This window comes from Panthera pardus, unplaced genomic scaffold, assembly GCF_024362965.1.
Source record: "Panthera pardus isolate Hobbes unplaced genomic scaffold, ASM2436296v1 HiC_scaffold_21, whole genome shotgun sequence".
Lineage (NCBI taxonomy): Eukaryota > Metazoa > Chordata > Mammalia > Carnivora > Felidae > Panthera > Panthera pardus.
In genome coordinates, this window is record NW_026526777.1 from 54,818,875 (window position 1) to 54,845,279 (window position 26,405).

The 26,405-nt window shown below is 45.8% G+C and overlaps 1 protein-coding gene across 1 annotated transcript; it reads right to left on the reverse strand.

The window, feature by feature from the left end:
• Positions 1-3,212: 3,212 nt before the first annotated feature.
• METTL13 (methyltransferase 13, eEF1A lysine and N-terminal methyltransferase) lies at positions 3,213-17,644 on the reverse strand. Its single transcript, XM_019424785.2, has 8 exons — positions 17,203-17,644; positions 15,144-15,903; positions 13,658-13,857; positions 11,576-11,771; positions 9,814-9,981; positions 8,335-8,550; positions 5,605-5,736; positions 3,213-4,291 (listed from the first exon to the last, which is right to left on the reverse strand). Exons 1-8 carry the CDS (start codon positions 17,353-17,355, stop codon positions 4,017-4,019), a joined length of 2,100 nt encoding a protein of 699 aa, XP_019280330.1. The 5' UTR covers positions 17,356-17,644; the 3' UTR covers positions 3,213-4,016.
• Positions 17,645-26,405: the final 8,761 nt, after the last annotated feature.

Below are 26,405 nucleotides of genomic sequence, written 5' to 3' on the forward strand. Positions count from 1 at the left end.
CACCTAGAATCTTAAAAACAAACAAGAAACAAAACACTAAAACCAAGCTCACAGATACAGAGAACAGATTGGGGGTTGCCAGAGGCAAGGGCTGGGAAGGTAGGTGCAATGAGTGAAGGGGGTCAAAAGGTACAGAATTCCAGTTATAAAATAAGTCATGGGGATGTAATATACAACATGGTGACTATAGTTAATAATGCTGTACTACATATTTGAAAGTTACTAAGAGTTGACACACAAAAAAGCTTCCCAGGTATATTAGTTTTCTATTACTGCTGTAATGATTTACCACAAACTTACTGGCTTAAAACAAAATAAATTTATTATCTTATACATCTATAATGCATTAGTCCAAAAGAGTTCTCAGTGAGCTAAAATCAAGGTGTTGGCAGATTTGAATCCCTCCTGGAGGCTCTACGGGACACTCAGTTCTCTCACCTTTTCCAGCTTCTAGAGGCTGACTTTCCATCTTCAAAGCCAACAACCATCAGTTAAGTCTTTCTCATATTGCATCAGTCTGACATTGACTTCTCTGCCTCCCTCTCCTACATTTCAAGACCCCTGTGATTGTGTTGGGCCCACCCAGATAATCAAGAATACTTCCCTATTAGTTGATTTACAGTATCAAAATCAAATGCATCTGCTACATTAATTCCCCTTTGCCATGTAATGTAATATATTCATAGGTTATGAAGATTAGAACATGGGCATATGTAGGAACCATTATTACCAGATCAGATGACTCCGATGTGAAGCCGAGAACTACTGGTTTACACACAAGATTGGCTCAAGAAGTGGCCCAGTTAGCAAGCTGAGCCATGATGGAAGACTGGAGGCACACTGAAGAATTGTTGTGTTGGGGAGGGTGGAGAAGGGGCAATAGCCAGCGTCACCAATTTTACATTGTTGCAGAACTGGTCCTGCAGGAAGGGGAGAGGGTTGTAAGGTGATTTATTATCATTCAGCCTCCAATAGATCTGGGAAGTTAAATTGTACACTATCCGGGGTACCTTGGTAGTTCAGTTGGTTAGATGTCCAACTGTTGATTGACCCTTGATTTCAGCTCAGGTCATGATCTTCAACAGTCGTGAGGCCCCACATAGGGCTTTGCACTGGGAGTGGAACCTGCCTGAGATTCTCTCCCTCTCCTTCTGCCCCTCCCCTGCAAGCAAGAACACACACATGATCTCCCCCTCTCTCTCTCTCAAAAAATAAAAATAAAATTATGCACTACTTCAAGGATGGCAGTTGATCTATACTCAGGAGTAGCCATTACAGAAAATGTAGGTCATAACCCAGACTTTTGAGACTGGTAGCTATCATCTTCCTCCTTTTTCATGTTTTTTTTTTTTTTCATGTTTTATTTTATATTTGAGAGAGAGGGACAGAGAGACAGAGCATAAGCAGAGGAGGAGCAGAGGGAGAGGGACAGAGACAGAATCTGAAGCAAACTCCTGGCTGTCAGCACAGAGCCCAATGTGGGGCTCAAACTCACAAGCTCTGAGATCATGACCTGCGCCAAGTGGGACGCTTAACCGACTGAGCCACCCAGGCGCCCAGCTTGTTCCCTGTTTTATGCTCTCAGAGCTGGGTGTATGCCAGATTCTCAAGCGCTCTGTAGACGCTCGCCTAGAGTGGAAGACGCAAATTACCTGCCCATGGGTTGAATAGGTCTTGAAGATACTTCCTGATTGGCCAACATTTTAAAATTCACACACACAGATACATTCAGGATTTCTGCTTGTCTTAAAAGATCTAGCAGTGCTGGCACAGCGCTCCAGGACAGTGCTCACTCAGAACAGCTGCTGCCTTTTGATGGGGCACTTCCTCTCTGGTTTGCCGCGGGCTTCTTCCCAGCCTTTATGTTTTACGTCTCACTTCACTTCATGTTACTTGCCTAGTCTGGAAGGTGTCTGAGTTCATGGGCTTCCCCCACTCCAGAATTCATGTGCCTAGTTAGGCAAAATTCTCATAAAGACTCATCTGCCTGTCATCCATGTAAAAGTGAATAGCTCTTAGATGTTAACTAAACTTATTTTGGTGATCATTTTGCAATATATACAAATAATCATGTTGTACTCCTGAAACTAATTAATGTGGTATGCCAATTACATCTCGATAAAAAAATAAAAAGAAAATGGAAACTCATCCCCACCCCCCTAAAAGAGGGGATAGCTCTCCATTGAGAAAGATGGGATACAGGCCGAGGGCAGTGCCTGTACACAGAAGCCCCTTTCCTCACAACTTAGGGAGCACAGTGAGGGGAGTCAGGACTAGTGTTTGAGTAAATGGCCTGAGCCACCAGGTGATCCAGTGAGCAAAGTGGTCTCCATTGGCACAAGGCTTTTTGTAGGAAATTAGGCTGAGAGCTGCACAACTGTGATTTCTGCCCACTGGTCTTTCTTCAGCCTTTGGAGGCACGCATCAGCCGCTTCACTCCTCTTTCACAGCCAGACTTCCCCGATTTTTAACACAACTATCGGCACACCTGCAGGCCTTTTCCCACCTCCAAGGAGGTTTCTCTCCAACAAGCCTGCCTAACTCCCAGGACAACTCCCCTCAGACATAGCTGAGATCTAATCTTCATTCACTCTGGTAATTCCCTAGTTTGGCTGTGCCACCCAAATGAGCTATTCAAAAGTCAGCACAGCTAGAAAGAGAGGACTGAAGGGCAGTCAGACTAGACCCTTTGACTCAGACCCTGTTCCCCTATCACCTATCCTAACCTTGCATGAACTTACAGAGTAGAAAACAGTGGAGGATTCCCAAACTAGGGCCCTTTGAGGTGCAGGGGCATGACACGGGATGGCTCCAGGGTAGATCATCCCCTAAGGAACACCAAATTTTTATAATGGGTAAAATCCAAAAATTCTACTCTGTCCTCACATCCTTCTTCAATGGGCTGACACCATTCTGTATGGATGACACCCTGTCTTTGAAATATGCTTCACCTCAAGAGCTCAGAGTCCATTTTAAAGGGCCTGTGAAGCAAGCTGGGGTGGTGGAGGGCGACAAGGTGTACTTTCCATGGCACTGCTCATTAAGTCAACCCTGGCATCATTAGAAGAGATGAACTTCAAGCCAATCTCGGAACTGCTGGTTTCACAGTTGTACAAGCTTGATGCTTCTGGCTCCAGTGAGATCTGGGATTAGATGTAGTTTTGGCTTAACTTTCCTTTATCTCATTAAATAAGACAGCTTATGTAAATCACTTAAGGAGTTATTGGAACATGTTAATTTTTATTGCTAATCCATGTTTGCTGCCCATTCTTAACCACCTTTCCTTCCACCACAGCTCTCTACGCTGGGTCCCACATGCAGCTGTCACTCAGCGAAGGTGAGTAAACCGACTTTAGTCGGTTTAGACAGACTTTAGTCTCTGTCTCTGACATGCACAGTTATGGGGGCCACTTATATCCACCCCTTCTGCCGAGAACAGAACAGCTTAGGCTACAAGGTTTGGATAGCTGGGGAAAGCTGCTTAGTAAAGCGGGTTAGCTGGATTCTTAAAACTCGGGATGTCAGCGGCAGCTCTATCTGGAGGGAGGCAGAGTGGATGTTCTGTCAAATCTGTCTCACATCTATGGGAATCCTGCTCTTTTTACAGTCTTTTGGCACAGAATGCTGTGCTATCTCCCTGGAGATCATTCCTACAGAAGCAAGAGGAAGATAAAGCAAAAGCAAACCAGCGCTCAAAGTTGATTGTCTTCCATCCTAAGGAGCTTGCTGTATAGTCGTTAAGGCATCAGCTGGGAATCCTGCTCCAAGACACAGTACAGGGAAGCAGAGGGGGTCAACCAAGTGGAACTAAAGAGGACAAGACGGGAAGGACATTTTTTATTTTCCCAGATCTTCAGGCAACCTCGCTAAGCTGGAGGTCGCATGCAGCTGAGTATGAAACCAAGAAAAATATGAGGCTTAAAAAATATGGTGCATTATATTTCTTCAATCTCTCACAGGCCAGGAGCCCAAGGCCAGTCCGGCACGAAGCTGAGCAGACTTCCCGGCCTCAGCAATCACACGATCTTCACGGTCTTGAGCATCTCTGACAGTATGTAGGTGTCATCCCACCCCCTCCCAGGCTTCCGCAGGGTCTGCTCCAAGGCCTGGGCCATTTCCAAGAGCTCTGGCGTGGAAAGTTTCTGCTCCGGGTGCAGCTGACAGAACAGGATCTCGTTTACTTCACCTTCAATTCGCCGGACATACAGGAGAGGGAACACGGCCTTGAGCCCGGTCAGCACTGAGTCCTTCAGCCCCAAGTCTCGGCACACAAGGTTGAGGATAAAGACACCTAGGGTGTGGCAAGGAAAGAGTCACATCCTGCAGATCAGGGGACACGTCGGAGACAACGTTCCGCGCTTAGAAATATACCAATTCCTGCCCCAGGGACACTGGTGGGCTAAGAAAACACAAGTGCTTTGAGTTTGCACAGAATACACCACATAAAAAGAGAGAAGAGCGTGGGGAATATGTGAACTATGAGAAAACTTCAAGTTAATTTTTTCCTCTTCCATGCTGCTAACAAATTATTTTATCATTCTCTATACCTCAGTTTCCCAAAGAATTGCTTTGAGAAAGAATTAATATCCCCAAGGGGAAAAAAAACAAACAAACACAGGGATGTTACGTTCTTGGCATGTACCTTATGGAGTACATAATGAGAGGGCCAATCAGAGGGCCAATATTACCTGACTTGTGACAATTAAGGTTCTGAATATCTCTGTTCACCCAAGTACCTGACACCAAAAAAAAAAAGAAAAAAAAATCTTGGAGGCTGTCAACATATGGATGGAGAGCTCCAGTGTCCAAGTCGCAAGGACTTGGGCTGAAGCTCCAGCTGTCGCTTTGTGTCACCTTGGCAAAGTCTCTTTACTTCAGTTTCCTCATTTGAAAATGGGCTGCTATGAAGAGGAAATACCATTCTGCCTAGTCCAGGGCATGTGGAAAGAAATCAAATGGTAGCTAACGTGACCAAGCTGGTGGAAATGTGAATTGCTACATTCACTTTGTAAAACTGTGGCAGCACCTAGAAAACTCGAGCATACACGTGATCTATGTTCTAGCAACCACAAGCCTTCATATATGCCCAACAGACCTGCAAATCTATTTCACCAAAAGGCATCTACTGGAACGTTATGGTCAGTACTACTTATAAAAGTCCCAAATAATCCAATACAACCAGGAGAATGGAGACACGAATGTGTCACACGATGACACTACACAGCAATATAAAGGAACAATATAAACACAACACCATAGATGAATCTCACAAACATCATATTGAGTGAAAGAAAACAAACACTTAAAGACCACATTCCATAAGATTCCATTTATATAAACAACAAAAATGGGCAAAACTAAGCTGTGCTAACTTAAGTTAGGATAGTCACTATCCTTGAGAGGAGAATGAGTTACTGGAAGGAAGTAAGAGGTAGACTTTCTGGGGTGCTGGAAATGTTCTGTGTTTGATGAGAATAAATAAGAGTGTTCAATTTGGGGCAACTCACTGAGCCACACACTTCTGACATGAGCATTTTTCATTTGAAAAGAACAACAAATTTAAAGGACCCACCCCTCCTCCCTCCCCAACCTTTGTCTTCCTACCTTCAGGAGTCAAGATGCTTTTGACCTTCTGCAGGAAAGGCTGGTCCACAAAAGCCGGCGGCGGACAACTCATCCCCAGTGTTGGGTCCTTACTGTCTACGTCAAACATGATGACGCTGTAGTGGGGCCGCACTGGGAAAGAGAAGCAAACAAGTCTCTGCCTGACACCACTTACACGTCTACACCGCATCTCCCCTGTGACCTGTGGGGGCCGCAAGCGGCTCAGTTAGGATGATGTGGAGGCTGTGGTTCGCCTGTAAGGGCACTGATGTCACTGTCAGGGGAGTCATTGTCAGTCAGGGTTTTACTGTGAGCACCCCACCTGAGAGACAGGGCATTCATCTCACCTTCTTCCACATTTGAAAGCACTTTCCAGGGGTGCCTGGATGGCTCAGTTAAGCATCTGACTTCAGCTCAGGTCATGATCTCATGGTTTGTGGGTTCAAGCCCTGCGTCTTGGAGCCTGCTTCAGATTCTGTGTCTCCCTCTCTCTGTCTCTCCCCTGCTCGCACCGTCTCTCTCTCTCTCTCTCTCTCTCTCTCTCTCTCTCTCAAAAATAAACAAACATTAAAAAAGAGGCACTTTCAAAAGGCTTCCAAACACATTAATGGTGTCCTCTAGCTTGATTACTACTTGATGAAGGGTCCATTTGTACCAGTATTTTGACGTAGCAGAACATTAGAGACTGGGAATGTTCTAAACACTTAGAAACCTGGGCTCCGTTCCTAATAAACTGAGTCAAAAACACTGGACAGGGAAGGAACAGATGGGGAGGGGAGATGGGAAGCTTCTGGTATTTTTCTTAAACTGCCAGGTAATTCTAAATACAGGCAGAGTTGAGAACCATTGATCTAGGCAAAGCAGCTGCCTAAGCCTTTAGGGACTGACCCAGCAAATGTTTGCAGGACAAAAACGTTCTCAAATTAAAGTTGGTATATCTTTTCTAGTTAATTGAACAACAGGTGACTCAGGAAAGACAGATTTGCTAAATGGGTGAGAAAGACCTGATTATGAACCAGATGCACTCCTTTGTATGATGGGAATGTCTTTTACAAGGGGTAAGTCTGCAATGCTACTGACTTTTAGCAAACTTTGAGACTATGATAATGATTATTCATTAATTAATAAATCTTGACTTAGGACTCCTACAAGCCTGTTAGTATCCACAGCACAGATCTCATTTTGGTTTCTTAGCAGAACATGTTGGCTCATCAAAGTCCAAGGACGACCATTGCCCACATTTGTAGCACTGAGCCCTCCAACAATCTGGAAGGTGGCTGTTAGACATGATCGCCAGGCTGTTCAACACTGACCGACAGGCAGTCACAATGGCAACACATCACGCACGAAGTGCCTGCCAGGAGCCTAGCACGGTTTTAAGTGTTTCCCATGTATTGGCTAGGTTGGGCCTGGGCCCCCACACTGGCCCCAGACTCAGACAGGTAACCTGTGAAACTCTGATATAGTTCAGTTCAGTTTGCAATGACCGTGAACGCACCATCTGTCCACCCAGCACCAAAGGACTCACCCCCAGCATCCTGATTTGCCACACCCTCCTGGGAGCTACTTTAATCCAGCGAGAGCCAGAGTATCAGGTATGGAACGGGCAGGCCAGGAAGGGTGGGTGGCCTAAGCTCCCCAGGTTCCCTTAAACCTGGACCAGCCTGACTGACTTCTCCCTGAGGGACACACACTCCGGAAAGCACCAGTCACGGGAGCCTACATGTAAAGTGGCAGAAGGACCAGAGGAGCGACCGCAGAACATTAACATGCCTTTTGTCCTCCGTCTGGGATACGAATCATTAGAGCAAAACGGAGCCTTCACTCCATCAGAATCCCCGCCGAGTGGCATCTATATCAGAGTTTCACATCCTCAGCACGACTGCCATCTGGGGCCAGACGATTCTTTGTCGTGGGTGGCCGTCCTGGGCACTGTAGGATGTTTAGCAGCATCTTCAGGCTCTACTCACGCGCTGCCCGGAGCAGCCCTTACCCGGTGGTTACAACCACCAAACACCCGTCTGCAGCCACTGCCCAGCGCCCCACAGGTTTAGTCACCGGGCTACACGCACGCTATCTCTGGCTTCACCTCCAGCTGAAAGATTTACAAAACACCTCCTGACACACACCCCAAATCTTTTTCCCCTTCTACTCACCTGACTACAGACGTTAGGTTCCATGGGAAAGTGAGGAAGTGGCAACGACACAGGGTCAGAAGAGAATCAGGAGAGAAGCCCACTGATCTGTTAGTGCCACAAGGGCAGAAACGGTGTGGGGTTTTTCATTGTTGTTGTTTTTATTATTTATTTATTTATTTGGGGGAGAGAGAGAGAGAGAGAGAGAGAGAGAGAGAGAGAGAGAGAAGGGGAGGGAGAGAGGGAGATAGAGAATCTTAAGTAAGTTCCACGCCTGGCGTAGAGCTCAATGTCGGGCTCGATCTCACAACCATGACATCATGACCTGAGCCGAAATCAAGAGTCAGACGCTTAACCAACTGAGCCACCCAGGCGTCCCAGAAGTGAGTTCTCCTAGCACAGTATTGAGCATATGGCTAGCACTCTATATTTACTGAATCGATATGTCCACCAATGAATGAAGAAATGAACAGGTGAAAGACTGGGACGATCCTAACGCTGCTCTCTTACAGAGGAATTCTAGAAGCCCTTGCAGGTCTGCCAAGCTTGGATTACTCTTCCCTCAACATCCCTCCAAGTTCTCCAATTGCAGTACCTTCTCTTCCCGCCAGGCTGGTAATATAGTCCAGGCCATCTGCAATGTGGACCTTCATCCGGTCGCTCTGGGAGAAGCCAAACCATTGGGTGGCCACTTCCAACATGGAGGGGTCGATCTCCACAGCATCAATGCAGGACTTCGGGAAATGATCGTGGACAAACAGAGGGAGGCTGCCCCCGCCCAGGCCTACCACCAACAATGCCAGTGGGGTCTCTGCAATAAAGGAAGAAAGCATCATTTTACTATCTTCTCATGAACAGTTTTGTACCAGCCTCGGGGAGAGTAAAGAGGGCAGGGGGAGTCGGATCACTGGCTCTGCCCAGAGGATACAAGATTTAAAGGCCTAGCTTCTCCGTCTCATCCCAAAAACGCAGGAGCCAATCTGACATCTACATCTGAAAACTCAACCTTGGCCTCACAATCCTTCCTTTACTAGATCCAGAAGAGGGACCAGTACATGGTTCTTTGGGGACCCTTAAAGTCCCAAGGCACTCAGCTGACATCATACCAAGAGTCCCCACCATGAGCATTAGACTCCCCCTAGGAATTGAGAGGGACAACAGCCAACATCTTGCTCATGATCACAAGGCAGTGTAGATGCAATGCCCTCTGCCCAGCTTTCAACTCAAAGGCCACAACTGCCCTCTCAGACACATCAACCAAGTGAGGGCAATAAATCCAAGTTCCAGAAATCACAGGAAAACAAAGGCCCACATCCTAGTCCTAAGTACAGAGAAACCACAAAAAACACAGGGGGATAGAAGTAGACAAGAAACAAGAAAGAATCACCAAAAGGAGACGTTAAACATAGATCAACGTCTGAGGATTAAACATAAGAACTGACACTCTAGGGACATAGAATACCGAGACAGGGTGTTTCAACAAGACATAGTCAGGACTCTTGGTAAAGACAGTGACAATCTAGACAGGAACATGAACATTTTTGCTACTGTGGTCAGATCCAAACCTGTTATTAGTAATACGGCTATTACTGTACTACCAACAACATGGCTTTTTGTTTAAGTAAAAATTTAAGAAAGAACTGCATCTGCTGCTCAAATGATGCATTACTGATAACCCAGAAATTCTCCTAAAGTACAAAGGCCATTTCTGGAGTCATGATTTTTAAATGCTCCACTGGTTGCAGGAGTAGATACATATGCAAGCACTCAGCAAAACTGAAATACTTATAATGTGTACTTTATGTATCTCCCCAAATATATGTTATACCTTAATATTTTAAATAAATGAACAAAATAGAATTCTAATAGAATTCTAATAGAATTTAGACATCAACACATGTAGCCATTTCAAGATTACAATTTGAGTTTGAGGGAAAAGTGACTGATAAACTTAGAAGATGGTCAGGAAGAAGAAAGATATAAATACATGTGCATTTGTTGGTCTGCAATGGCTGCTGTCAGACTGGTCTGTAACCTTACTTGCTCTGACTGGGAGGCAGTGCACCCCACTTACCTAGGAGCAGCTCCGGGCTTCTCAGCAGGGCAAGGCCAGCAATCATTGCTTTGTGGTGTTCACAGCACAAGTAACTCTTGTCAATGGACTGCCCCGGGGCTGCAGGGAGGTCCTCCGGAGTGTCAGCGGGCCGCTGCTTCTTCCTGTCCTTTTTCCGTTTCTTCTGGGCTAAATGAGAGATAGAGATAATGAGGTACTATGCTTAGCACCCCAGTCCGGGGAAAGCAAGACTTACCAGCAGCATTGTGCTGTAGCTAGCTTGATCCAACTCAAGAACCCAACTGATAAATATACACAAATTTTGTGACACGGTTGACATGTTGGTAGTTTGAAATCTGCCTGTGGTGGCCTTTATTATGCCACAGAAATTGGCAAACAGTATACATCAGGGCTTTTTGCCCCCAAAATACAATTGTTAAACATTTAACACATACCATTGGATACCAGAGACTCAAAAAAGGAAAAGTGGCAAAAACACACCCAAAAACCTGGGAAAACTAAACTGAGGAGTCCTAGCCCCTTTGCCCTGAGAAATATAAGGCCACTAACAGGGTAAGTCTATTCACAAATCCTTTTAGAGAAGGACTTAAAATTACTAATTACCTCCTCTATGACTCTGCTACAACTTCTAATTATTTAACTCTTATAACGACCTTATAATTCCCATATTAGGCAGATGGAAAAACTGAGGATCTGAAGAGTTAATAATTAGTCCCAGTATCAGCAGGAGGTGCAGACAGAATGTGAACCCGGGACTGCCTGTCTCCAACGCCTATCATCCCTCCACTGTACCATACAGACAGTAATACACACTGCCCTGCTAGACGAGGAAATCATAAGTGCTCACCAAAGGGAAAAATCTATAAAGGCCCCACTCCTTCCCTCTGGTATATAGTAAATAGATGCTCATTTTTCACTGTATACATTGATTTTCGAACGGATTACACTGAGCAGTATTGCTTTTATAATACAAACATACACAACTGGCGAACATAGCAGGTGAAACAAACTCTTGTTTTCCCCACCAGTGGGAGTTTCTGAGTGGCATCTGGGAGACTGCTTAAAAGGGATCCTAAAGGACCTGGCCTGGATCTTCACAGTCCAATATTGTAGCCACTAGCCACCTGTGGCCATTGAATTGTAAATGTAACTTAATTACAATTAAATAAATTAAAGATTCGTTCCTTAGTTACCCCAGCCACATTCCACATGCTCAGCAGCCACATATGGTTAACGGTTACCATTTGGGCAGCTAAGTGGATATTAAACCCTCCCTCCATTTCAGAAAGTTCTACTGAATAGCACTGGACTAGATGACCTCTAAGTACCCACCAACTCTAATGCCCTCTCTAAAACATGCTAGGGGGTGTGCTGTGAAGGAGGGCAGGGTTCACCTGTACCCTCCATGCTTGTGGCTCCCCTCACAGAGCCTTACTGAATGAATATACAGATGCATAAGGAGCAATGTGCGAAACAGATGGCCTCTACGCTGAAGGCATTAAAGTGACGATCACATTTATTTGGTAAGCTACCACCCCAGCTCCTTATCATTTCAGAGTCTTTGCTCAAGAACAAAACATACCTCTGTTCTGTTTATTGTCACTTAGACTGAGTCCAGATGGTAACAGGACAACTCGAAGAGCCTCTGATCACACGTACCCAGGTCTGTCCTACAACTCGGCCAAGCTCCCAACACTTTCTGACCACCCCAAGTGGAGAGTCCATGCCATGACCGCTTGGGTCATGTGTGATGACACCTCACCTCTGTGGGACACATCCTTCAGCAACCTAGCTTCTGACTGCACCACATTCCTGTTGCTGAGGAAGATCAGCCGCCGGAAGTAGCGCTTGTCATCCCCCTGCACGTCCTCGACGACATAGTTGCCACTCAAGGGACTGCAGGCTTGGTGCTGAACGGTCCGGACCCCAATGTCCCCACCCACAGACAGAAAGGGCACCTGAAGATGTAACAGAGATACGGTCAAACACCAGCTCAATCAAGAAACAGGAGAAATTTTAATCCTGTCATGGAATCCTCCTATCAAGCTTCTGGGCAGCAAGAACCTAAAGACTTGCCTTTCTATTAAAGAACTTTTCTACAGCTTTTCGATAGATCACAAAAGGCTTAATTCACTTTTTCGAAAACCAGTTGAACACATAAAGATCCCTGAAACCATTAGTGAAATCCAATTGGTTCTCCCTAAGAAGACAATGAGTTTCTCAGGGCACCTGGGTGGCTCAGACGGTTAGGCATCCAGTTCTTGATCTCGGCTTAAGTCATGATCTCACGGTTCGTGGGATCAAGCCCCGTGTCAAGCTCCACGCTAACAGCACAGAGTCTGCTTGGAATTCTCTCTCTCTCTCTCTCTCTGCCCACCCCCTGCCCATGCTCGCTCACTCTCTCTCTCTCTCAAAAATAAATAAATATACTTTAAAAAATTTAAAAAAGAAAAAGAAAAACATGAGTTTTTCAATAGGAATCCTTAAAAGGGCTTTCCATAAATGCTAGAGGGAATGCACAGCAGGGGGCTAACTATGAAAGAAGGAATCAGAACAGGGATAAAGATAACAAATCCACAGGGAAAGCAACCATTCCAAGTTTGAATTAATTTCTCCCTTCCCTCAATTATTCACATCTTTTCCCCCATTTTTCTAAACAGGAGAAAAAAATTAAGAGAAAACTGTATTTTCCCCCTAGACTTTTCCATAACCTTTCCCAATCTTTACATCTATTTCTTTTTAATTTTTTAAAAGTTTTTATTTATTTTGAGAGAAAGACACAGCACAAGTTGGGGAGAGGCAGAGAGAGAGAAAGAGAGAGAGAGAGAGAGAGAGAGAGAGAGAGAATCCCAAGCAGGCTCCGCACCATCAGCACAGAACCCATGAGGGCTCAAACTCACAAACCATGAGATCATGACCTGAGTCAATATCCAGAGTCATGCTTAACCAACTGACCCACCCAAGTGCCCCTACAACTATTTCTTTTTAAAGATTTCCAAGAGAATCCCAGGGACTGCTGACTCTGCAGAGATGCAGGCCCTGGAGAGAAGGTCACAAATGAACCTCCCTACAGGATCTATATCTCTGATGGACCAATAGCAAAGTCTGCCAGGAAGAATCAAACACACATTCATCTGTAAACACAAGTCAGCCTAGTGAGCAGAAGCACAGGTGAGAACCAGGGGTCTAGGTTCATCTTTTCAGATCTGTCACTACTGCAAAGGGCCTCCAGGCACCTTGGCTTTCCTGTCAAAGATAAATTCCTCACTATAAAGTACCTGCAATAAAGTCACCTTTTTGCTACCCTGAGCAGGATGGAACAAGACAGTGTCAATGGACAATACCACATCACTCTTTTGGCAAAAACCTTCAGTTTCCTTACCAGCAATGTTAATATCCTGAAAACTAACCTAAGCTGTATGGCTCTTTTCCATTCTCCAATCAGATAATAAGGATTCTAAGAAGGAAAATGGTCAAGGAAGGCCTGCACAAAGAGGGAAAAGAGAAACACAGTCTGTACAATCCACAGTAGAAAGAGCTGGAGCCTGCAAGGTGGACAGCATTTCCTCCGTGCCATCTATGAGGAGTCTCGAGGCCCCACACACACAGATGCTACCCTGGGTCTCAATGATCTCAAGAAAAGCCACCGCTCACCTTCCTCTCACTGCCCGGGGCAAGAGAACATAAGCTCTGCCCACTTAGCTCGCAGCTGTTGACATGCCCTCCAGGAATAGACAGGGGCACAGACACTGGTCCTAGCTCCTTCCAAGACACCCTCCGCCTTCCTGGCTGCTAATACGACTTGTCTAGAGATCCGTGTATGCTGCTGCCGAAGCTCTGTTACCTGCTGCTGGGTGGGCATCCCGGCAGGGGCCAGCTCCAGGACTCTGGCTGACAGCTCGGCCTGGATGCTGTCCATGCCTTCGTACTGCTGACCTCGGTGAAGGGCCACGGTGATCAGCCTCCTGAAGCCTGCGCTGGCTGCCAGCTGCTTCCGACCCTCCTCCATGCCAAAGAGCCACTCGGTCTCGCGACCCTGGGGGACTGGAAAGAGGCACCTGGTGACACGAAGTCCCGGGAAGAGTTGTTCAAGCCCCAGCCAATAGGAACTACAGAGCAGAGAGTCAGGCCCTGCACAGGACAAGCAACCCTTCCAACTGTGACCCAGTGAGGGCTATCAATTCCCTGAGCAAAGAAGCCATCAGACACATGGTAGGTCCCACATTACATGTATATAAGGGGAGAGAGGCAGGTACCTAGTGCAAAAAAAAAAAATAGCAATGATACTAACGCTTGTTACATGCCAGGCATTATTTCAAGAAACTTATAAACAGAAACTAATTCATTACTCACAACAGTCTTAAGATACAGGTAGTATTATTACTCCTAGTAATATTACGACTCCAAGGAAATTGAGACACAGAAGTTAAGCTATTTGCACAAGTTCACACAGCTACTAAATGGGGAAGCTGGGATTCAAACCCAGGCAGTCCAGCCCCACCCTCCATGGCTGTATCCGCTGTACTATTATTTGTTTTCATTGGTGGACAGGTAGAATTATGGAATACTTGGGAAAATGGCTCAGTTGTCAGCAAATTACCAGCATGATGACTTCAAAATCTTGCATTTTGTCCATAATTTCCTACTTCTGAAGGCATTTCCTCATTCTCTCTTCTGATCATTACTGAGCCAATCTGGTATCACTTAACACCCTTCAATAATGACACTGATGTTTATAAAGCACTTACCATGTGTGAGGCACCATTCTGAGAGAGTTTACACTTCTCAAAACTACACAACACAGTTGACCTTACTTTAGAGATGAGGAAACTGAGGCATAGAAAGGAAAGGAATGTCCAAAGTCACACCACCAGGAAGTGACCGAGCCAGAACTGAAACCCAAACAGTCACTTTTTTAGCTACTACTCTCCCTATATTCAACAGAGAAGCACAGAAACGTCCCCAGGTCACACAGCTCACAGGCTCCAGAGCTGGGACTCTGTCACTCCCGTGACTCCATGTGACAAAGTAACTCCTATCTCTATAATATGAGACGTACCTATACTTAACTGTGTCACTCTCTGTCCTCCCTACCAAATCCATTCTCACATGTCATCAGGCCTTTCCAAAGGGAGATGTGAAGAAATAAGCCCCAAATCTAAGCAGGTAGCCGGATAGCTGCTGTGCCCCCTCCCTCACGCCCTGGCTGGTCTCACTTCTTAAAGTGCCACCCCCGGCAAGATAAAACCAGCCAAGCCACACCCACCACCAAAGCCCCAGCCCCTCAGAGCCAGCCCCTCCAGGGAAGAGAGGGCGCAATCCCAACTCACTGATGAAAATGGCAAAATGATTGTCCCGCGATGGTTTCACAGCGGGGCTGTCCACCACGTGGAGGGTGTAGCGTGGCTCCCCTGTGTCCCCATCGCACAAGTCCAGAGAGACACTCCCCAGCCCGGCCTTGCGGTACAGCTGGCCGCACAGCCAGGCATACTGCTGCCGCTCCCGCACCGCCTCGGCCAGCCGCTCGGCACTCTCCAGCCGCACAGGCTTGCCCTGCTCCTGAGCACAGAGCTCAAAGATCTGAAGGGCAGAGCCAGGGCCCGGCCTGAACTTGGTCATGATGAAGGCAAACACAGGCAGGGAGAACCGAGGCTCTGCTTCCAACACCTGGTCCTGGCTGCTGGCCACCTGGTGCACCCTCACCATCCACCCCTCCCGAGAGAAGTGACCCACTGCTTTCTTCAGGACGTGAGCCTGAGCCAGGGAGATGCAGAGGTAGCGACCGCCCACCTGCAGGACACGGCCAACCTCAGCCAGCATCCTGTCCACTTGTTGCAGGGTCTTCTCCTCCTCATCTGTCAGCACAGCGTCCAGGGTGCCCTTGTCCAACACCACCTGGAACGAAGCGTCGGCAAACTCCATCTGGGTCATGTCCATCTTCAAGAAGCTCATCTGGGGCCGGCGGCTGGCATTGCGTTCCTTCATCTGCTTGATGACCACCTCACTGATGTCAATGTTCACTATATCCTGATAGCCCACATCATACAGCTGTTCGCTTAGCTCTGAGTTACCGCACCCAATCACCAGCACCTGAGGGAAAAAGCCAACAAGACGAAAGTGATCAAGGCAACGGAATGACCTGCACGTACTTCCCGGGATCAAGTCTCGCCTTGGCTGGTGCAAGTTTTCAGAAGGTGCGGATGCTATGCACAGGACGGAGCACCGTTACAGAGGTGATTCTAGGCTCTATGTTGAAACACTAATGGTTAGAGAAACTCACAAGTGAAAACCACATTCAGCCACAACAATGCAAGTTATGTATAAATAGACTTTCCATACTGCAAAAACAAACAAATCCTGTTTGTTCTTTTCTCTGAAGAAAGCATTTATTACTCAAGAACTGATAGGAAGTCACACAATCAAAATACAGTAGAGTTCAAATCTCCTGTTTTACTACTGAAAACCTAGTTGTGGCAAAATCCTATTCCACTCATGCCTTCAGGTCCACCTAAGGTATTCCGCTATTTTCCAAAGCCAAGCTTAAAAGACGGGTCGTTGCCTCCCTCTCTATGGAGCAATCGCCCACTCATCCTTCAAAGCTCCATCCCAATGTCACCATCTCTGGAAAAGTTTGGTGAGAAGTGCATACGCTGGGACTAGATGGGCCTGAGTTTAAACTCCCATGTGACCACATACTACATGTATGATCTTGGGCAAGAAACTGGATCTCAGAGCCTCAGCTTCCATGTCCTACATGAATGAACCTGACAGAGTTTATTATGAGAATTCAACTCCTGGACACACACACACACACACACACACACACACACACGCAGCACCCAGCATGTCTGGCACATCCTCCACGAAGGTTAGTTTGCTCCCTTCCTTTTTTCCTACCTCCAGTACAATTCCATCTCTATCCACCCCGTCGTTGCATTGACCACTTGTCACTTCCGGAAGGTTTACGCCTTGCTGCTCTTGTTGCTTATGGGCTGAGCACAGTGCCTGCAATTCAGTGTGCCCACAACAACGATTTGGCTAACAGATTCCTGTGTCAGTAAAGCCACAGGTACTGTCTGCTCTACACGGATGGACGGTGACAGAAAAGCACAGGGTCTCTCTAGGAGGCCATACCTAGGTTGCCCAACTAACGAAGTCACTGTCCCAATGAGCCTATTAGTTCAGCGGTGAGCTGGGCGCCGCATGTCTGTTATCCGAAAGCCTTTACAAGAACATTTTGAAATTGCCTACTTTGGGCCGGAATGACGCGGAGAAGCCTGAAAACATGGGCCCAATTAGCGCCCTCACGCCTGTCTCTATCCACCAGGAGTAAAGTTATCATCTGCCACGTTCCCGAGCACACACTCAGGACCGCCAGGCCGCGCGTACCTTTTCCCTGGGTTTGATGTATTTGTGCAGCACGCCGCACAGTTCCAGGTAGGTTCCGTACCACTCGAAAGCTTTCTTTCCTCGCTGCTGGAAGAACTTCTCCCAATAGTCCACGGAGCCAAACTCCTTGGAGCTCTTAGGTAAGAGGTTCATATTCTCACTGTCCGACCAGGCTCGTCTCTCCTAGTCCCTGTGAGGTACCATCGGATGGGCTTCCACGCACGCTGGTCCCGGCACCCTCGGTGGAATTCTTTCCACGACTAATGACCACATTGATTTCTCCCCCGCTCAAACCCTAAGGAGACGACGCTTACACACCACCCCCACGCACGACACACTGAACCAAACACACACTCAGCCCTCCTGCCGGCTGCCAGCCCCAGCCCCAGCCCCAGCCCCACGTGCGGAACCCCTCACACTTGCCCACAGATGGGCTTCACAACTGGCAAGCACATCCGGGTGCGCAGCGTCGCGATTGGTCGGCCACCCGGGCCCTCCCAGCGTCTCATTGGTTACTGCTTTTGGTTCCTGGCATCTCATTGGTTGCGAGTTGCACGCCGCACGCCTGCGGCAGCGCCGCGGTCGCCCAGCGTTTATCTACGCGCGGCAGCAGGGGGCGGGGCCGTGGGCGTGAGGCCGGGTGGAGGCGGTGTCTGGGTGTCGGTAGCTGGTTTGTGTCCGAGCGCCGCGCGGGGGCAGCCTTCCTGGGTCCCGGCTTCTCCGCTGACTCTGAGAGAGCGCGCGTCCCGGGCTGTGTGTTCGCCTTCTTTCCGAGCCGGCGCGGTGGCCACTTCTGATGTTGAAGGGCCGAGCCGCCTGACCGAGGGGACGCGAGGAAGAGGAGGCCCCAGGAGCTTAGAGGGAGTGAGGGAAGGAAAGAGTAGAGCCCGACCTTGGCAAAAGAAAGTAGTCCCAGCCAGGTTATCTGCTGCATCTGCCGCCCCGCCCTCCCTTAGTTTAACGACTTTACTTGTGTCATTGAGGTTTAATTTGGAGAAAATTGGCACTTGGTGGTACTTTTTCTGCACCAAAATGCAGGATCCCACTACTAATGTAATGACCTGAAAATTCAGAACAGTAACAAGTATGTATTGAGAGGTGCCGGCTCACCCTGTACTCCCCCGAAAGCACGGTATGCAAAATGTAACCCTCCTTTTGAGAAACAGCCTTCTTAGGTTGTCATTCTGATGTCATCTATCAGTAGGTGCTACTGCCTACTTGGTGTGTTTAATGAATAAACTTTACTTTCAGATGCTCATCTTATCGTAATGCCCCAAGGATGTTCCCATAAGGGCACAGGTGCCAAATATGTGCCTTGCTGGGCTTTCCACAACACTGTAAATTGCGGGGGGGATATACAGGCCAGGCAGGGCATAGAGCCATGGAATGAGCATCTAATAGTCTGGGCTTTACTGTCACAGGTAGCCAAGTAGACTCTTGATCCTTAAAGTGGACTTAAACTTTGGTTTGAGAGAGTAGTTCTAAAACTTGGGCATGCATCAGAATCACCTGGAAGACATTAATTCACAGGTTGCTGAGCCCCAACCCCACGGTTTCTGATTCATCAGGTGTACTGAGGTCTAAGGATTTGCATTTCAATGATGTTGGTCCAAGACCACACTTTGAGAACTACTGTTTTAAATATAAATAAGAGAAAAGTCAAAACGAATTTAGTTCCCTCTCCACAACTTTAAATGGTTAGTCTAAAAGCCCTCTACAAGGTGACATCAAAGAAAATCTATTTTCACGTAGCACTTGTTGAGTTCACATTTAAGCCTAGCAAGAAAAGAAACGGAAGGCGCCTCTCAGGTGGCTTCAGCTACTCCATCATGCAGGGTTCCTAATGAGTGAGGTATGGGCTCTTTCAGAAAGGACTTAATTGAGTGTTGAGGCTGCTGATTTGCTTCAAGTGCTACACAACACCAAAGGAAAAAACAGATAGACAACAAACAAAAAACACAACCCTGCCCTCTCCCCTGAGAATTTACACAATTCATCAAACATTTAAATTGCCTCATATGAACCAATCTTTGTGATAAAGCTAAGGATGCAGTGGTAAGCAAAGCAGTCACGTGGAAGACACGCATCGAACAATGACAAAAACAAACTGTCGTGAGGGTGTGATGGATGCTGTGAAGGAGAAGTATAAGATTCTGTAACAGCAGACACCTTCCAGACCTCTGTTGCCTGACCAGAGAAGGCTTTCCTGAAGAAGGGACAGAAAGTTCCTATCATCTGTCAGTTTGGGTACCACCGCACACCCCAACTAGTTCCAGTAGTACCTGCATGACGGAGGTCAGAACCAAGCATCTTCACCCTCTGATGGCCTCTTCCCTCTGGTTCTGTTGTCCTTCCTGTTCATGGCTTGCTATTGGAAAAGTTGGTAAGCAGTGATTTCTGTCGTAGCCCAGGCACCAGCCATTTATTGAATGCCCTAAAAATACAATTATTGTTCGCAGTATGTTGCAGACCAAGAGGATAAGTGACTTACCTGTCCACCCCTGTGCCAGCTCCCTTCTTAGAGCCTAAGAAAGCAGTAACCACCCAAAGAATTTAAGCTAACACTTGCTAGAGGTTTCCTGAGAGTGTATGAATGATTAATGCAGAAATACTTCAGATACAGCAGTAGAGTCTGTCCTTTAAAATACTTACATTTGAAACTTATTTCTCTCAAGGTTTGACTCTAAGTATAATTAATAGCTATGTTATCATTAGCATAGTTAATTTAAGCCAGGTAGATATTATGGTTTGTGTTTTATTAGGATCTCCAGAGTGGTTACCAGTATGTTTTAAAATGCAAATTGATTGTAGGGGTGCCTCGCTGGCTAAGTTGAAAGAGCATGAATTGATTTTAGCGTCATGAGTTCAAGCCCCACATGGGGTGTTGAGTGTTTATTTGTTTTAAATAAACAAAAAAAATTTTTTAATGCAAACAGTGTAGAAAAGTCACTCAATATTGTGGGTTTATTCCTAAAAGTATAAATCTAGACCTCTGAATATATAATTTGCAGCTTGTAGTCTTACTTTTCATTTAACATGAGGTTTTTGGTACCATTAAGCTAATTGATTGTTGCTAACAAATTTGGAAAATGAGGCATAGATATTTAAAAGCAGTTCTCATAATATGGGGCCCAGAGGATGGGACTGAGCATGTGGTAGGCAGAATAACATTCCCCCGAAGACGTCTATGTCCCAATTTCCTGAACTTGTGAATAAGTTAGTCTACATGGAAAGGGGAATTAAGGTTACTTGCCATCTGAAATTAAAGTAGGATTATCCAGGCATGCCCAGTGTGATCAGAAGGGCCCTAAAAGTGGAAGAGGGAGACCATAGATTGGAGGCATGAGAAGGATTGGTGCAGCATTGCTGGCTTTGAGATGGAGGAGGGGTTGTGAGCCAAAGAGAGGGCCTTCCAGCCTATGGGAGCTGGAAAAGTCAAGGCAATTCTCCCTTAGAGCCTCCGGAAGGAACTCAGCCCTGGAGACACCTTGATTTTAGTCCGGTAAGACCCCATCAGGCTTCTGACCTCTAGAACTGGGAGATAATCAATTTGTACCGTTTAGGTTCCTAAGTTTTGATAACTTGTACAGTCATAACAGGAAAGTAGTACAGAGCACACCCATGGGAGGACATGTGTGGTTGGGCAGAAGGTTACAGTGTGTGGATGCAGCAGAAGACAAAACTGGGAACTGAGGTGAGCAGCAGGTTTTGAGAAGTCTTCCACTTTGAGCATTTAGATTAAAGCTGTCAGGCCAGAAGATGCCAGCGGAGAACTAGGGTCATGACAGTTAGAAAGAACTAATACAAAAGATGTTCTCGGGAATGACTGAAGCATTTGATGTCTGATCCTATAGAGGGAGTATAAGACCTGAGGACTGAAAATGGCTTCCACATTGGCCTCTGGATGACTGGGGAAATTGCCTATACAAAGGAACAGGGAAGGAGCAAGGAGGTCATGTGGAGAACTGTTGCTTGAGAGGAATTCAGAGGTCATCGTGCTAGCCATGACTGGGTAGAAGCCAGTATCCCCACCCTGCACGCCTATCCCAGGGCTCATACCCTTCTCGAATTCTGGCAGAGGTATCCAGTTGGACTTAGTGGCCCAAGTAATGAAAATACTTCATGAGTAGGGCATAAAACTATTTAAAGGGAATCTCTCCTTGGTGTCTAGGGAGTGACACATATAATCCTGGAAACAATTTCACACTGGAAGTCTTTGCAAATGAATTTGTTTTTCACATTTGAGAAAATAAAAATTGAATGGTCTCCTATGTCTTAGAATAATGGAGGCAAGCATGACTTTCTTAAAGGTATTATTGACCTGAGAAGTAATTCTCAAGCTGACATTGGATTTGTAAGATTGGGATAATCATAATAGAATTTGTTAGTTTGCATAGCACTTGGGACTTGCCAAGAATTTCCTCATACAGTACTTGAATTCATGAGATGGACACACACACACACACACACACACACACACCCATAATTGAGACAAAATTCTAATTGATTAAAAAGAAATTTAAAAGTTAAGTATGATGGAGTGAATTCAGCCATGCCTGGCTCTGAGTATTATATTTGATTCCCAGGTTTCTCCTTGTTCAATAGTTTCTTCTGTCACTGTGGACACCTGTAGGGGCACTAGTTTCCTGACATGGGTGGACTGCGTATCGACTTTGGTGGGGGAAAGGAGGGGGCATAGCATATAATGCAAGTTGTTTGCCTTTGGGGCCAGTGGGCAATAACATTTTGAAAACTAGAAAAGGTGAGGACATGGTGTTAAGGATGATGGCCTGTGCCTGGTGCATGGGACCTCTACGTGAGGAGGCTGACCAGGCCTCTTTCTGGTCCTCATCTTTGTTTTTTTTGCAGCCTGGATACTGAGAAAGATTACAAGGGCACACTATTACAATGTTTTCTCCATTATTCTATTCTATTCTAAACTTGAGTTCCCTTGCAGGGAAAAAAAAAAAAACCAACCTTGGAAACCAAGTTGTTTTTTCCACACTCTAGCACTCAGCACATCTACCATGAGATTCTCACGTATCCCATTTTTATTGGATATTCTCTGTCCTCCGCCCGTAACAAAATATTTTTCTCCCACCAAAGAAAAGGACATTAAAATAGCACTTTATGAATAAAAATCCCTTAAGTGTCCCACCCTAGATAATTTTTTTTTAACATTTAGGTTGAGATCCTTGAACAAATCCAGGAGAACAAAATTCCCAATATTCCAAGAAAGAAGTCCTCTGTAATCCTTCTGTAAAACTGAAACACTTTTCTTGCCATGAGGGTGCAAGAAAGTTCTTCTCCTAAGAAGAATCCCAACTTATGGTGCCAGAACTCTTTACTGCCCCTGATCTATCTCATCTCTGATCAGTAGATCTTCATGCTGATCGTTCTGATTTGAAGAAGGAAAGGAGATTTCCTCAGTCTGTCGCAATTGCATCCAAACAGCAGCTCTAGTGCTTGAAGGCTCAACAGAGAAATGGCCTCAGGAAACATGGTGTGAGTACTTCTGGAGATAGATGGCATGAAAGGGCACCTAAGTGGCTTAATTCAAGGCCCTTTCCTTATGTCAACCTATACAGCATAGAGGTAAGAACATGGGATTTGGAATCAAACATCTAACAGGTTCTCAGTGTGTGAATTTGGTCAGACTTCCTGCCTTCAGGTCCTTTGCCTAACGGCTTCCACTGTTCCTGCCCAACACAATCCATTTGCTACTCAACGCCCACCGTGAATTTTCAACTATACATCTAATGGCATCTTTTCCCATTGAAATATACCTCACATAACAAAATCCACCATTTAAAAATGTGCAGTTCAGTGGTTTCCAGCATATTCACAATGCTGTACAATCATCACCACTACCTAATTCCAGAACGTCTCCATCATCCTGAAAAAAAATCCCCTCCCTATTAGCAGTTAGTTGTATTTTCCTCTCCCTGCACCCTCTCTCAGCCACTGATCTACTTTCTGTCTCCATAGATTTGCCTATTCTGGAGATTTCATAAAAAGGAGTCATATAGTATGTGGTCTTTTGTGGCTGGCTTCTTTCAATTAACATCTGTTTTCAAGGTTCATACGTGTTGGAATGTATAACAGTAGCTCATTCCACTTCTTCACTGAATAATAAATTTTCAGTGTACATATAAACAATATGTAGTGTATCTATTCATCGAAAGATGCACATTTGGGTTTTGGCCCATTTTGGCGATTATAGTGCTGCTATGAACGTTCATGTACATGCAAAAGAATAAAGCTGGACCCTTGTCTTCACCATTTGCAAAAATTAACTCTAAATGCATTAAAATCCTAAGAGTAATTAAAATCCTAAGAGTAAGACCTTAAATAATCAAACTGGAAGAAAACACAGGGGTCAATCTTAGATTTGTCAGTGACTTCTTGGATATGACACCAAAACCACAGCCACAAAAGCAAATATTTACACAAGTGGGTTTATTCAGATTTTGGCACATCAAAGGAAACAACAGAGTGAAAAATCAACCTATGGGATGGGACAAAGATTTGCAAACTATGTGTCTGAAACTGGGTCACTATCCAGAATATGTGAAGAACTACAATGTAACAACAACCACAAGCCCCAAAAATACATGGGCAAAGGACATTTCTCCAAGGAAGATGCACAGATGGCCAACAAGCATATGAGAAGATGCTCATCATCACTGATCCCTGAGCAATGCAACTCAAAACCACCTTTTACCCATTAGGATGGCTGCTAACAAAAACAAAGTAACAACAAGCAACAAAACACTCAGCCAGGAGCAGAGACTTGAGAGGGAAATGAGCCCACCTCCTCCCTGAAAATCACCCTGATGCTGTGCTTCAAATTGGCAGCAGTCAGTCCCCATTTGGACTTGCCCCTTCCAGGTCTAGGGTTTCTACTGCAGTCTGGGGCTCCCAAGGAGTCTTTTTTTTTGTTTTTGTTTTTAAATTTTTTAATGCTTATTTACCTTAGAGAGAGACAGAGCATGAGTGGGGGAGGAGCACACACACACACACACAGAGACAGATAGACAGACAGACAGACAGAATCAGAAGCAGCCTCCAGGCTCTGAGCTGTCAGCACAGAGCCCAACACGGGGCTCGAACCCACAAACAGTGAGTTCATGACCTGAGCCAAGTCGGATGCTCAACTGACTGAGCCACCCAGCGCCCCCAAAGGGGTCTTTTATTGAAAATTTCAGCTGCCCTGCCCCACTAAAGCAGTCTAGTATTCTCCAGTTTTGTGTTCAGGGGAATACGCTCATCATATTATGCATAACAGGTCTTGTTCACCAAAGCTCACTTCCATTCTGGGCCTCTCTAGACCCTTGCTCTGCTCCAGATCCCTGGGAACCCTGTCTACACTGCATGCATATGCACAATAAACACCCCTTCAGCAAGCCTGGGCAGTCCAGGCACTCCAGGGTGGGGAGCTAGGGCCTGGGCCACCTGCATACCTTCCAGGGCGGAGGGAGCCCAGCCCTGCTAGAAGTCATTCCTTGAACAGCACCTACAAATTGGCAACACTCATTCACCAGTTAGACTTGCTGCTGATTGAGTCCCTCCCAGGTGTCTCTTATTGGAGGGTTCCACAGCCAGCCAGTGGCTAGAAGTGAGGCATCCTCCAGCCCTGCCTTCAAGGGGAATATGCACATTTGTGTTCCCTACAGCTTGCAGTTAGGCATAGGCCTTGTCCCCCAAGAGCTTGCTTCTGTGACCTGACCTCTCCAGACCCTTGCCATCTTCTAGATCCAAGGCAACCCTGAGCTGCTCCGCAGAGTGTGTGCACAGTAACATTCTTTTAGGAAGACTTGGGAAGCTGGGGCCCTCCGGCTGTGGAGCTAACGCCCATTCAGCACCACCTGCATAGACTTAAGTGTGGAGGGAACCCATTCCTGAAATCTCTCTTAGGCAGCCACTGTAATGGGTGGAAGTGAGTCCCCCTGTACATTGACTGCTGTTCAAATTCTGGCTTGTACAATGTGGAACAAGAAATGAGGTAGAGCTAAAATAAAACAAAAACACTTATTTGGTGTCTCTGGATTGTAATTCAGGGAACACAAATTAGGGCAGCACCCCAAATTATGTCCTCCACCAGGGAATGAACGTTAAGGTTTTTTAAGACAAAGAGAATGGTTTATGTGTTATTTATAAAAATCTGGATTGATGTTGACAGCAGAAAACTAATCTTGGCTGAATAATTGTTTGCTAAGGCTATCACTTAAACAAAAGCTCTTACTGTAGCAAGTTGCAGGTGTTGGGCCGGAGTCCTGGGGACGTTTGCAGTCTGGCCCAGTTCAAAATTTATGGTTTCATTCCATGAGGACATGGGTAAGGCCCATTTCCTTAATGATCTCCCATCTCCATATTAAAACCTGTCAGCATAGTGACTACATTTAACTTCACCTTTCACATTTCCCCTTCCGATCAAGACCTTTCTCTGTAAGTATCACTGACCAACTATAGATTTTCTTGTCACATGTCATTGAAATGGACCAGACCCAGCAAATCAGGTCCCACATCAGAGGATGTTTTAAGTCTCTGATACTGTTTCAAAGAGTCACTGTCGTTAGGGTTAGACCACATTCAAGTAACAAGGCAGCAGTCGGGAAATGGTTCTTAGACAGTTTCCTTGTCTGGGAACTTTATTAAGCCACCTGGAGTTCAGATGAATCAACCCATTGAGTGGTCATAATCTTGGTGGTTGTAGAGGTTCTGGATTCCAAAACCACCAGCCCATTAAGTGGACCTTTCTTACCAAGGTGATGAGCCTAAGAGAGCAATTACCAATTATAATGTGTAAAAACCTCATTGGCATTACACATAGTAATCTAAATAACTAGTAAATTGTTAAGAATGTTGAATTAAGTCTCTAAGCAGCCTAATAAATGTGTCAGTGCAATAGAGCAGATCTAAGGAACTAAAAAGAAACTTACATCAGTTTATCAAGAATTGAGATTGGAGGGTACATTTATCTGTTACTGTTCATTGGTTCATCAAGGTCATTTCATTCATTACTAGGAAAAGCATGGTTTGTACACTACTCAGAAAGTCCTTCCTCAGGAAATAACTTTTTTTGGTAAGTCAGCAAGGAAAGTACAGTTCCATATTTTTAAAACGATGGAATCCAAAGTACAAAATGCAAGTCATTGCTGACTGCTCTTTTTATAAGGTGTATGTAGAGGCTGCTTTTAGGC